Raw genomic sequence first — 14,515 nt, forward strand, 5'->3', positions numbered from 1 at the left:
GGAGAAACGGTTAGAATCGTTAAAAGGTTAGACATTGGAAGAGAGCCCCTGTGGAACTGAGCTCAGACATAGGAGGAGGAGAGCACTGCTGGGCTGGTGCTAGTGTCTGAACTCGGGGGGAAGGGCCCCATGTAGGCAAAACTGCAAGCTGGACTCTGCTGCTACCAGAAGGAATTGCCACTGCTGGGGTGAAGAAGCATTGGGAACAAGAAGAATGCCCACAAAAAACAGGAAGGAACAAGCCCCCTCTTCCTCCTTGTATTAGGATTCTCCAGAGAATCAATCAATAGAAAAAATATAAAGAGAGAAAGAGAGAACAAGGAATTGGCTCATATGATTATAGAGGCTGGCAGGTCCAAAATCTGCAGAGTGGGCCAGCAGGTTGGAGACCGAGGAGAGCCCGTGTTCCAGTTCCACCCAGAGGCTGTTTGCTGTAGAACCTGGAAGAGCTGATGTTGCAGGTGAAGTCCGAAGGCAATGTGCTGGAGAATTCTTTCTTGCCTGGGTTGGCCAGTCTTTCTGTTCTGTTCTGGCTGATTAGAAGAGGCCTGCCCTCATTATGGAGAGTAATCTATTTCACTCACCGTCCACCAGTTTAAATGTTAATCTCATCCAAAAAACACCCTCACAGAAATACCCAGAATAACATCTGACCAAATGTCAGTGGCTCAGACAAGTTGACACACAAAATTAATCATTACACTCCTCCAACATCGCAGCTTTCCTCTTGCGTTCCTTGATTGCAGAACCTAATGGAACCAGCGGGCAAAGCAGAGATGTGGATTGCAGAATTCAACCCCGTCATCACAGAACATCTATAGGCGGGCAGGTTTGAAGCAGAGAGACAATAAGCTAAATAAATGGTGCAGCTTTCCTGAATTATTTTATTTTTAAAATTCCTAGGATATTTGACTTAAAATTTTGAGACCAATAATATTTGTTGAGAAAATCATGTGGTGACTGGTGACTTAAAGGTATAAATTATGTCATAAGCAGTTGAGTTTACCCACTGACCTTGTAATAACTAGCTGTTCACTGTGACCTTAACTCGTCTTGCTGTAATGAACTCAGTAAAAGCCGCAAGAAGAGTCTCTCAAAATTAAGAACACAGTTAAAGGAATTCCACTTTATAAACATTATTTTACAACAAGTTTCAATAAATGAATAAATTTAATAAAGCAAATTTGTGACTTTAACAAAACATAGCAGAATCCCAATTTGCCTCAAATGGAGCAGTGACTTGGATAAACCCTCAGCAGAGCACAGGGGAAACCAGACAGCGAAGTCCTATAGCCCTGAATTTGAAATGAATCTTCCAATTAAAAAGACAAGGGTGCCTCCATTTAAATCCATGGTTGAGCTGCCTTTGTTGCCCAAATGACCTGGGAGCACATCAGTTCGTGCCTTCCACATTATATAAGTTAGGTAAGGCAAGGAGAATGTATGCATCTAGGTCTACTGGTTAAGATTCATAGGCTATTAATGTGGTTTCAACAGATGGGTTACTATTTGTGTGAATCAAAGAATCTGATAAATATACTGGGTAGAGGTAGAAAAAAATTTGTCTAAGTATGGATGTTTTCCCTCTGCAACTTAAGGTTTGAATGAGAGCAGAAAACAGACTGCCCTCAGATGCATCATTTTGGTTTATTTAAAATGGCTGTGGAAGATTCTCCCTTGGTGAGAGAGAGTCCAAGGAGTCGTCATGTACATAAACCAATACTAAATATTGAAGTCAGCAACCCAAGAGAAGTATACTTTTAGATTAGTGCAAACATTTCCACATACTAGTTGTACACATGAATCTTACTCATATAGAACTATAAAGTTGTTGGGAAGATCCACAAGTTTTCCTTCTTTTTGGTCCACTTACAATTAAAATAATTATATACATTTAAGGTTCTATCATCAGATCCACAGCTGAGAAGCTCATTCTACCAAGGTGCAGTCTAATGTGAACATAAGCAGAACTTTTATATGTTAAAAAAGAGAAACAAGTAGCAGTTATACATAAGAAGAAAGTCTGGTTGGAGTCCTAAGAGCAAGCATGGTGGCTACAATGTCATCAGAAGGAGATATGTTAGGTAAGTAGAAAGTCTTACTACTATGATTTTAATTGTATGAGGTGGATTGAAGAAGAATGTTCCAATTGGTAAGCCTTGGTCACTAGTACTAGAGTAATCCAATGTCCAATAACAGATGGTGTTTTTCTGTCCTCAAATGTGTCATTTGCACGCTATGAAGCTTCAACCCTAGGATGACTTAACTTATCATTGGTCACATTAGTTGGAGCTGGCAATCATTCATTCATGGGAATCTTTTTTTTTTTTTTTTGGCCACATGTGGCTTGTGGGATCTTAGTTCCTTGACCAGGGATCGAACCTGGGCCCTCGGCAATGAAAGTGCAGAGTCCTAACCACTTGGACCACCAGGGAATTCCTGGGAATCTTTTTTTTTTTAATTGAGGCAACATTGGTTTATAACATTATATAAGGTTCATGTGTACAACACTATAATTCTGTATATACTACATTGTGCTCACCACCAAAAGTCTGGTTTCTATCCATCACCATGCAGTTGACCCCCTTTACCCTTTTTGCCCTTCGCCCCGGCCCCCTTACCCTCTGATAACCTCCAACCTGTTCTTTGTGTCTATGTGTTTATTTTTGTTTGGTTTATTTTTGTTTTTTTATATTCCACATATGAGTGAAATCGTACAGTAGTTTATTTTTCTCCATCTGACTTATTTCCCTTGGTATAATACCCTTAAGGTCAATTCATGGTGTTGCAAATGGCAAGATTTCATCTTTTTATGGCTGAGTAGTATTCCATTGTATATATATACATCTTCTTTATTCTTCTGTTGATGGGCACTTAGGTTGTTTTCATATCGTAAATACTGCAGCAATGAACATAGGGTGCATATATCTTTTCAAATTCATGTTTTCGTATTCTTTGGATAAATACTCAGAACAGCTGGATCATATGGTAGTTCTATTAATGTACGGAGGAATCTCCATATTGTTTTCCATAGTAGCTGCACCAACTTAACTTTCCCACCAACAGTGTATGAGGGTTCCTTCTCCACATTCTCTCCAACACTTGTTATTTCTTTTCTTTTTTATAATAGCCATTCTAATGGGCATGAGGTGATAGCTCATTGTGTTTGATTTGCATTTCCCTGATAGTTAGTGATATTGAACATCTTTTCATGTGCCTTTTGGCCATCTGTATGTCTTCTTTGGAAAAATGTCTATTCAGATCCTCTGCCCATTTTTCTTTTTTCTGTTTTCTTTTTTTCTTTTGTCTACCCTGTGCAGCTTACGGGATCTCAGTTCCCTGACCAGGGATGAACCCGGGCCATGGCAGTGAAAGCGCCGAATCCTAACTACTAGACCACCAGCGAATTCCCCTGCCCATTTTTCAATAGGGTTTTTTTTTTTTTTTGGTTATTGTTGAGTTGTATGATTTCCTTACATATTGATATTTTGGATATTAACCCCTTACTGGGTATATGATTTGCACATATCTTCTCCCATTTGGTAGGTTGTCTTTTTGTTTCCTTTACTGTGCAGAAGCTTTTTAGTTTGATGTAGTCCCATTTGTTTATTTTTGCTTTTGTTTTCCCTTGCCTGAGAAGACATATCCAAAAAGATACTAAGGCCAATGTCAAAGAGCATACTGCCTATGGTTTTGTGGTTTCAGGTCTTACATTCAAATATGTAATCCTTTTTGAGTTAATTTTTGTGTATAGTGTAAGATAGTAGTCTGGTCTCATTATTTTGCATGTGGCTGTCCAGTTTTCCCAATACCATTTATTGAAAAGAATTTCCCTTTTCTATTATATGTTCTTGGCTCCTTTGTCATAAGTTGGTTGTCCATATATGTGTGGGTTTATTTCTGGGCTCTCAATTCTGTTCCATTGATCTGTGTGTCTGTTTTTCTCCCAATACCATGCTGTTTTTACTACTGGCTTTGTAGTATAATTTGACATCAAGGAGTGTGATACCTCCATCTTTGTTCTTTTGGCTCAGGATTGCTTTGGCTATCTAGGATATTTTGTGGTTTCATACAAATTTTAGGATTTTTTATTCTATTTCTGTGAAAAACATCATTGGGATTTTGATAGGGATTGAGTTGAATCTGTAGACTGCTTTAGGTAATATGAACATTTTAACAATGTTAATTCTTCTAATCCATGAGCATGGAATATCTTTCCATTTCTTTGTGTCTTCTTCAATTTCTTTCAACAGTATCTTATAGTTTTCAGTGTATAGGTCTTTTTACTCCTTGGTTAAATTTATTCCTAGGTATTTTATTCTTTTTGTCATGATTGTAAATGGGATTGTTTTCTTAATGTCTCTTTCTGCTAGTTCATTGTTAGTGTATAGAAATGCAACAGATTTTTGTATGTTGATTTTGTACCCTGCAACTTTACTATATTTATTTATTATTTTTAATAGTTTTTTTTTGTGGAGTCTTTAGGATTTTCTATATATAAAATCATGTTAGGCTTCCCTGGTGGTGCAGTGGTTAAGAATCCACCTGCCAATGCAGGAGACACAGGTTTGAGCCCTGGTCCGGGAAGATCCCACATGCTGCGGAGCAACTAAGCCTGTGCACCACAACTACTGAGGCTGTGCTCTAGAGCCTGTGAGCCACAACTACTGAAGCCCGTGCGCCTAGAGCCTGTGCTCTGCAACAAGAGAAGCCACTGCAATGAGAAACCCGTGCACCACAACGAAGAGTAACCCCTGCTCACTGCAACTAGAGAAAGCCCGCGCCCAGCAACAAAGACCCAACTCAGCCAAAAATAAATAAATAAATAAATAAATAAAATAAAAAAATCATGTCATCTGCAAATAGTAAAAGTTTATTTCTTTTTTTCGCCACACTGCATGGCTTGTGGGATCTTAGTTCCCTGACTAGGGATTGAACCCGGGGCCATGGCAGTGAAAGCGCCGAGTCCTAACCACTGGACTGCCAGGGAACTCCCAAAAGTTTACTTCTTCCTTTCCAATTTGGGTGCCTTTTATTTCTTTTTCTTGCCTAATTGCTCTGGCTAGGACTTACAATGCCATGTTGAATAAGAGTGGTGAGAGTGGGCCCTTGTCTTGTTCCTGATCTTAGAGGGATAACTTACAGTTTTTCACCATTGAGTATGATGTTAGCTGTGGGTTCATCATATATGGCCTTTATTATATTGAGGTATTTTCCTTCTGTACACATTTTTTTTTAATTTTATTTATTTATGGCTGTGTTGGGTCTTCGTTTCTGTGCGAGGGCTTTCCCTAGTTGCAGCAAGTGGGGGCCGCTCTTCATCGTGGTGCGCGGGCCTTTCACTATCGCGGCCTCTCCCGTTGCAGAGCACAGGCTCCAGACGCGCAGGCTCAGCAATTGTGGCTCACGGGCCTAGTCGCTCCGTGGCATGTGGGATCTTCCCAGACCAGGGCTCGCACCCGTGTCCCCTGCATTGGCAGGCAGATTCCCAACCACTGCGCCACCAGGGAAGCCCTGTACACATTTTATTGAGAATTTTTTATCATAAATGGATGTTGAATCTTGTTAAATGCTTTTTCTGTGTCTATTGAGATGATCATATGATTTTTATCCTTCATTTTGTTAATGTGATATATCATGGTGATCAATTTGCAGATGTTGAACCATCTTGCACCTCTGGAATAAAATCCCACTTGATCATGGTGTGTGATCTTTTTAATGTATTGTTGTATTTGGTTTGCTAATATTTTGCTGAGGATTTTTTTCATCTGTGTTCATCAGAGATTTTGCCCTGTAATGTTTTCTCATGTGTGTTTTCCCTATCTGGTTCTGGTATCAGGTTACTGTTGGCCTCATAAAGTGAGTTAGGAAGTGTTCCCTCCTCTTCAGTTATTTCAAAGAGTTGGGGAAGGATAGGTTTTAAGTCCTTTCTCATTTCTTTTTCTCATTAAGAGCTTTAATTCCAATAAAATTTACTTTCTGTTTAACAATTATTTATATAAATTTACAATATTTTTTGTTTTGATTGATTATAATAAGTGCAATTATAATTCAATCCAGGAGAAAAATTCCTCCTCCCCACCCCCACTGGATACTTTTTCTTTTTTTTATTAAGTCCTTTTTAAAAAATGTTTGGTAGAATTCACCAGTGAAGGCATCTGGTCCTAGACTTTTGTTTTTTGGGAGTTTTTTGATTACTGTTTAAAATCTCCTTGCTAGTGATCAGTCTATTCAGATTTTCTATTTTTTCATGATTCAGTCTTAGAAATTTACACTATTTAAGAATTTATCCATTTCTTCTAGGTTGTCCAATTTGTTGGTGTATAGCTGTTCAAACTAGTCTCTTATAATCCCTTGTATTTCTGTGGTATCTGTTGTACTTCTCCTCCTTTGTTTCTGATTTATTGAACCTTCTCTTTTTTTGTGAGTCTAGCTAAATGTTAATTTTGTTTATCTTTTCAAAGAACCAGCTCTTAGTGTCATTGATCTTTTCATTCTCTTTTTAACTCTATTTCATTTATTTCCACCCTGATTTTTATCATTTCCTTCCTTCTACTGACTTTGGGCTTCATTTGTTCTTCTTTTTCTAGTTCCTTTAGGTGTAAGGTTAGACTGAGATTTTTCTCGTTTCTTGAGGTAGGCCTGTATTGCTATAAACTTCCCTGTTAGTACTGCTTTTGCTGCATCCCATAGATTTTGGTATGTCATATTTTTATTTTCATTTGTCTTGGCATTTTTTTAAAACATAAATTTATTTATTTATTTTTGGCTGCATCATCTCTTCATTGCTGCATGTGGGCTTTCTCTAGTTGCAGCAAGTGGGGGCTAGTCTTCGTTGCGGTGCCCAGGCTTCTCATTGCAGTGGCTTCTCTTGTTGCAGAGCACGGTCTCTAGGTGTGCGGGCTTCAGTAGTTGTGGCACTCAGGCTCAGTAGTTGTGGCTCGTGGGCTTCATTGCTTCGTGGCATGTGGGATCTTCCTGGACCAGGGCTCGAACCCATGTACCCTGCATTGGCAGGCAGATTCTTAACCACTGCACCACCAGGGAAGTCCCTGTCTTGGCGTTTTGTGATTTCTCCTTTGATTTCTTTGTTGACCCAATAGGTGTTCAGTAGCATGTTGTTTAGTCTCCACATATTTTGATTTTTCCAGCTTTCTTCTTGTAGTTGATTTCTAGTTTCATACTGTTGTGGTCAGAAAAGATGCTTGATATGATTTTAATTTTCTTAAGTTTATTGAGATTTGTGTTCTAACACATGGTCTGTCCTTGAGAATGTTCCACATGCACTTGAGAAGAAAGTGTATTCTGCAGCTTTTGGATGGAATGTTTTATATATATATATATGTACATGTATGTATATATACATATATATGTATATATACTTATATATGTACATATACATGTACATGTATATATATACGTGTGTGTGTGTGTGTGTGTGTATCTACTAAGTCAATCTGGTGCAATGTTTCACCTAAGGCCAGTTACATCTATCCATTGATGTAAGTGGGGTGTTTAAGTCCCTTACAGTTATTGTGTTGATGTCAATTTCTCCCTTTAGGTCTGTTAATAATTGTTTCATATTTTTTGGTGCTTCCAGGTTAGGTGCCTATATATTAATAAATGTTATGTCTTCTTGATGAATTATCCCTTTTGTCATTATATATTGTCTGTATTTGTCTCTTGTTAATCTTTTGTGGCTTGAAGTCTGTTTTGTCTGATATGAGTATGTCTGCACTCTTCCTTTTGGCTGCCATTTGCTCAGAGTATCATCTTCCATCCCTTCACATTGAGCCTACATTTGTCTTTACTTTATTTATTTATTTATTATATTTATTTATTTATTTGGCTGTGCCAGGTCTTAGTTGCAGCAGGCGGGATAGTTTAGTTGTGACATGTGACCTCTTAGTTGTAGCATGCGAACTCTTAGTTGCGGCATGTGAACTTAGTTACGGCATGTGGGATCTAGTTCCCTGACCAGGGATCGAATCTAGGCCCTCTGCACTGGGAGCATGGAGCCTTAGCCACTGGACCACCAGGGAAGTCCCTACACTGTCTTCAGAGCTGAGTTTTTGGAGGCACCATATAATCGCATCTTGTTTTTTAATCCATCTAGCCACTCTGTCTTTTGATTGGTGAATTTAATTCACTTACATTTAGGGTAATTATGAAGACTTATGACTGCCATTTTATCTTTTGTTTTCTGGTTGCTTTATATTTCCATTGTTCCTTTTCCCTTGTGTTTCTGTCTGCCATTTTAGTTTGATGGTTTTTCTATGATGTTTTTCTCAGTTTTTTTTCTCATGTTTCATGTCTCTGCTCTAGATTTTTGTTTTGTGGTTATCATGAGGTTTGTCTAAAATGTCTCATAGATAAAATAGTCCTTTCTCTGCTGATAGCATCTTATCTTCATTTGCCTATACAGGTTCCATCCTTTTCCTCTTACTCTTTTATGTTTCTGTTGTAATAAATTATCCCTTTTCATGATGTGACCTCTTTACCAAATTGAAGTAGCTGTAGTTATTTTAAATATTTTTCCCCCATTTAACGTTTATGCTATAATTAAGTGCTCAACAACCTATTCTGATATAGAGTTGGAATTTTCTGATTCTGTTTGTCTGTTTATCACCTTTCTCAACATTTTGTGTACTTTTGCTTTTTTGTTTCAGGTAGAAGAGCTCCTTTCAACATTTTTTTGGTAAGACAGGTCTAGAGGTGATGAACCCCTTCAGCTTTTGTTCGTCTGGGAAAGCCTTTATTTATTCTTCATATCTGAAGGATAACTTTGCTCGCTAGAGTATTCTTGGCTGACAGTTTTTAATCTTTCAATATTTTGAGTATGTCATTCTCCTCTCTTCTGGCCTGTAGAATTACCTCTGAGAAATCTGCTGATAGCCTAATGGAGGTACCTCTGTAGATTACTGTCATTTTTTCCCCCCTGCTGTCTTTAAAATCCTTTCTTTATCATTGACTTTTGACAGTTTTAATATAATGTGTCTTGGAGCAGGTCTTCTTATGTTGAGATAATTGGTTGTTCTATTAGTGTTGTGGACTTGTATATCCAGTTCCTTTCCCAGGTTTGGGAAGTTCTCAGCTATTATTTATTTAAATAAACTCTGCTCCCTCGTCCCTCTTCTCCTTCTGGAATACTCATTATTTTAATGTTGCATTATCTAATGGAGTTGGATAGTTTTTGTAGAGTTTCTTCATTTAAAAAAAATCTTAGTTCTCTCTCCTCTTCTACCCGAATCATTTCTAGATTCTGTCTTCAACTTGCTAATTCTCTCTTTCATTTGGTCTACTCTATTTCCAGTGCTTTGTAATGTATTTTTTGTCTCATGTATTGAGTTGTGCAGCTCCAGAATTTCTACCTGGTTCCTTTTTAGCGTTTCAATCTCTTTGGTAAAGTATTCCTTAGGTTCATTACTTTTATTCCTGAGCTCGTTGAACTGCCTTTCTGAGTTTTCTTGTAGCACATTGAATTTCTTCATGACAGATATTTTGAATTCTCTATCAGTTAGATCACAGTCTTCCATGACTTTAAGTTTGGTTTCTGGAGAACTGTTTTTTTCTTTTTGTGATACTGTGTTACCGTGGCTATTCTTGGTGCTCAATGAGTTTTCCCTCTGCCAGTACATTTGAAGTAGTGAACACCTTTCTTATTTAGGTAAAGCTTTGTTTAATTTGATTCTAACAGTTCAACAGGTTGGTAATTAAAGGCATTTATTCTGTTTTTCAGTAGGTTTCCCTATAGCACAAGTTCTTGGTTTCATTTACCTGAGCTGCCTCTGGCTACATTTGGAAATTGGCACTTGCCACCCTCTGCTGCCTGTGCCAGAGGTGTTGCTGGTGCCCTTGTTGTTGCTGCTTGTGCCTCTGGGTTTGCTGGTACCTTGCTGCTGCCAGTGTCACTGCTGTCACTGGTGTCATTATGGGGGCACGAGGATGGCGGGCACCTCTGCTGCCTCCAGGATCACCTAGGGCATGGGCACCACTGTTGCAGTGGGGGGAGGGAGAAAATGGAGGGGGGAGCCGGTATCTCCAGCACCTACACCACATTTGGGGTTACTGGGCTTTTGAGCTCTGCTGCTGCAGGTGGGGTGGGGTGCGGAGTCACGTGGCTAGAGGGACCAGGGTTTGGGCCCTGCCACTGCTGTTGTTCACTTCCTTGTGGCCATGGGCACGGCTGCAGTCAGGAGGCGGGTTCATGTGCGCTGCCTCCACTGCTGCTACTAGGTTCTCTGGGCTGTGGGACTCAGTCACTTCAGCAGGGGAGCCAGGATCGTAGGCACTGGTTTCACTCTTCCCCTGGTTCTGCCTCTTTTATGTGTTCCAGTCCACCCACCTTCAGAGATGCAGATGTCCAGATCTTTCCGGGGTCCTGGTGTGTTGGGCAGGGGAAACTTTGTTGAGTTATAGTTGTTTTAGATGGAAGGGGAGAGACAAAGAGAGTGTCTCATGCCACCATGATGCTGACATCACTCGGCGATCTTTTCAAAATCATTTTAAATATAAAAGTAACTGAGATGGTCTGGTCTCAGATTGGCTGAACACTGATAAGAGACATACCTGATTCATATTTTTGGGCACTGAACAAATTCAGTAATTAAAACTTGCTTTCTTATGTGGTGGTGGTGGTCTGAGTCAAGTTGAGAACAGATTCCTTTCCTATCCTCTTTGTTTTTTAACAAAGGTGGGAAGAATGTGAGAACTGTCAGTGAGTTTATAATTTAGTTTGAATTATTTGACTGAGTTCCTATTTTAAGTTTGATAAAAATTAACTGCAAAGCAGAATTAAATCCAAATAGTTTTGAACAGGGAATTAATTTTTACAATGGGAAGAGGCCTTAAGATTGTAAATGACTTGACTTAGAGAACTACAGTTGACCCTTGAACAACACAGGGATTAGGGGCACAGACCCTTTGTGCAGTCAAAAATCCAAGTATAATTTATAGGCCCTCTGTATTGCAATTCTGCCTCTGCAGTTTCAGCCAGCCTTGGATCGTGTACTACTATAGTATTTACTATTGAAAAAAAATCCTTGTATAAGTGGACCTGCACAGTTCAAACCTGTGTTGTTCGATGGTCAACTCTACTTCTAGTTTTGGAGGGCCTACTCAAAGGAAAATCATGAGGCTTAAAAGCTCTGGGTAATATTCAACTCTGGAAGTACAGTGTAAGTAACAAATATTTAAAAAATATTTCTATCATGAAATGTAGTAGTAAATGAAATTTAAAATGTACAACCCAGTGAAGTTTCATAAGGTAAGCTCCCCTGGAATCACGAGCCAGACTCAGAACTAGAACTTTGTGGGAAACTCAAAAGTACCCCCCTGCCGTTCTCGATCAATTCCTCTTCCTTCCCTTTCCTACAAAGTAAACCATATTCTGATGTATTGTAACAATTTCCTTGCATTTCTATCTTTTTACCACCTAAGCACACTCCCCTAAACATTATAGTTTTGCTGTTCTTTGTTTTGTGTGTGTTTTTACTTTAAAAAGATGGGACCATACAGTATGTATTCCTTTGTGTCTGGTTCCTTTTCATCCAAACTTATGTTTGTGGGATTCATTTCTGCTGTGTACCCCTGGCTGGGTCATTTTTGCATGAAAGTGTAGGTAGCACAAGTGGTCACAGAAGATCTCAGCAGGTGAGCTTTTCAAAGTCCTGACAGGAAGACTGGAAAGTAAAGTGCCATAGGAAAGGAATAGATACTCTCGATCGGTCACCACCCTAAAATTTCCTGGAAGCTAAGCCTTAGTTGTTTTCATCTTTCCAGCTGAGATGAAGGGAAGTTTTGGATGTGGAAATTTTGCTGAAGAAAGGAAATCGAACAGACAACCCAGTGGAATCTTAAGAGCTATTCTCAGGACCCATATCTGTGGGGTCTGGTGGGGATACAAGGGTAAATGCCCAAGGAGGGAGAGTGGGGTTCAAGGAAGATGTTCTGGATCTTGATCTTAGATGGACCAGACCTGGGGAAAGAAGGTTGCAAAGTCAAGAATCATCAGCTTAGGGAATTCCCTGGTGGTCTAGTGGTTAGGACTCAGGGCTTCCACTGCCGTGGGCCCGGGTTCAATCCCTGGTCAGGGAACTAAGATCCCACAAGCCTTGCAGCGTGGCCAAAAAAAAAAAAGAATCATCAGCTCATTTTCCTCGTCACCATAGCAAATGTAGCGCCTCAGATCCCGTGCTGGCTCCTTGGGTGTGCAGCGTGTGCAGTTGCACAGGGCCTCATGCTTAGAAGAGCTTCACACTTGCTTTAGTGCTCTGCTGTCATTCATTAGAAATTCAGAATAATTTTGAACATTTTGCACTTGACCTGGCAAATTATGTATCTGGTCCTGATCAGATCACAAGGCAGCCCCACATGAATACTTCAGAGGCCAGCACTGCCCACTGAGAGTGGCTTTAGTGAGCTGAGAATTATCTGAGACTTGAGGCAGCCCCTTTGGAAAACATTTTGGTGGTTCCCCAAAATGTTAAACGTAGAGTTACCCTACGACTCAGAAAATCTCATGTAAAATTCTCTTGTGGCCCCTTTAAATACACAGAACATAAATATGAATATACAGAACAAAGAATGGAGTTTTGGAAGACAATGTTCACCCTAGCCAAGTTGAGCCAAGTTTATTTCCCATACTGACATGTTATGTGTCTAACCAACATGTTTAGAGTAGTTGCTACTTCTACACGGCAGGTCTCATCACCATAATATCATCAGTATAATGGACCAGTGTGGCATCCTGTGGGTGGAAAGGTGATCCAAGTACCTGTAAACTAGGTGGTGACTGGGGTTTTTGAGTTGATATAGCACTGAAGTAGCATAGTGAAGGTGTATCCAGCTGAAAGCAAACTAACTGCTTTTAATGGTCTTTACTAATAGGTATAGAGAGAAGATTTTGCCAGATTAGTAACTGCAAATAAGGTGCCAAATGTGTTAATTTGCTCAGCAACAAAGCTACATGTGGAAACAGCAGTTGCTCTTGGAGTCACTGCGTGATTAAGTTTAAGATCATCCGCTGTCCTTCTCCAAGATCCACCTGTTCCACACAGGTCATGTAGGCGAGTTGAATGGGGGTGTGGTTTCAAGTCTTTGATGGTGGCACTAATCTAGGCAATCTCTCCAGGGATGCAGTATTGCTTCGCCTTACTACTTTTGTGGGTAGAGACAGCTCTAGCGGCTTCCACTCGGGATTCTGCCAGTTGCTGGGTATGTCTGTTCCAAATATGTATTCCAGACTGTGAAAATAATCCCAGGATGGGTTCACAGTAGGATGTGCCTACTGTGAGATGGATCTGAGCCAAAACTCCATTGATCACTTGAACTCCATAAGCTCATACTCTGACCAGGGGACCACAGTGCCATTCTGAGTCTGCCGTAATTAGTGTCAGTTCAGAACCAGACTCTGGCAATCCCAGAAAAGTCTGATTATATGCCCTTCCCAATGCACAGTCACTCTGATCAATGTTCTCGGGTGCCTTTGGGGAAGAGGAGGATTAAAAGTATAAATATTTCTCATCGGTAGCAGGGTTCTGCTTCAAAGGGACCTGCCTACTCTTCATTCAAGTGGTTCTAGGTCTGTGAACTAGCTGACGTCTGGAAACTGAGTGATGGATTGTAACTCTGTTTTTCTGATTCAAGTCAGACTTCTATTTACTAGACCTGGAGCTTTTCCACTTATTTAGATCAAGTAAAACTTTAGTAGGCTGCTCCATCCATTTCAGGTCTAAGGAGACCATGAGCAAGGAGCTAACATCAAAGGCCTCTGTGGGTCAGACTCTGCAGTTGACTCCTTTGACTCTGTTGTTTAGTGCAGTAACCACATCCGCCTCGTCTCTGGTGTGTGTTACCACATGGCTGCTGCCTCCTCAGGATTCCATCAGCCCCACTGCATTTAGGTAGTGATTCCCATAGTCTCTATCTAGACTTCCTTGTTTTTTTCTTTGTAGATAATCTGAGCGACTATACTAATGGCAGTTTCGTTCCTTCCTTTCCAATCTTTATACTTCTACTTCTTTGACACATGTTAATGAACTGGCTTGTTTTACAATGTTGAATCCTCATCTGATTCCTGATTTTAACGGGAATTATAAGATTTCACTGTTAGGTATGATGTTTGTTCTATGATTAAAATACTAGCCTTATTGTGTTAAGGAAGCTCCCCTATAGTTTTAGTTTGCTGATATTTTAAAAATTATGAGTGGGTGTCTTATTTTTTTAATTTTTTTAAAAATGCTTTCCTTTTTTTTTAATTTTTATTTATTTCTTTATTTATTTTTAATTTATGGCTGTGTTGGGTCTTCGTTTCTGTGCGAGGGCTTTCTCTAGTTGTGGCAAGTGGGGGCCACTCTTCATCGCTGTGCGCGGGCCTCTCACTATCGCGGCCTCTCTTGTTGCGGAGCACAGGCTCCAGACACGCAGGCTCAGTAATTGTGGCTCACGGGCCCAGCTGCTCCGCGGCATGTGGGATCTTCCCAGACCAGGGCTCGAACCCGTGTCCCCTGCATTA

At 40.0% G+C, this 14,515-nt stretch overlaps 1 protein-coding gene across 1 annotated transcript in view; it reads left to right on the forward strand.

Annotated features, from left to right (window-relative positions):
- ZNF445 (zinc finger protein 445) overlaps positions 1 to 12,141 on the forward strand; it is a 47,240-nt gene extending 35,099 nt beyond the window's left edge. Inside the window, exon 7 of the mRNA XM_082412778.1 lies at positions 747 to 12,141. Within this exon, the coding sequence (XP_082268904.1) occupies positions 747 to 835 (89 nt within the window). The 3' untranslated portion in view covers positions 836 to 12,141. The remainder of the gene's footprint in view (positions 1 to 746) is intronic.
- The last annotated feature ends 2,374 nt before the right edge of the window (positions 12,142 to 14,515 follow it).

Source organism: Balaenoptera physalus (assembly GCF_965194825.1).
Source record: "Balaenoptera physalus genome assembly, chromosome: 11".
Taxonomy (NCBI): domain Eukaryota; kingdom Metazoa; phylum Chordata; class Mammalia; order Artiodactyla; family Balaenopteridae; genus Balaenoptera; species Balaenoptera physalus.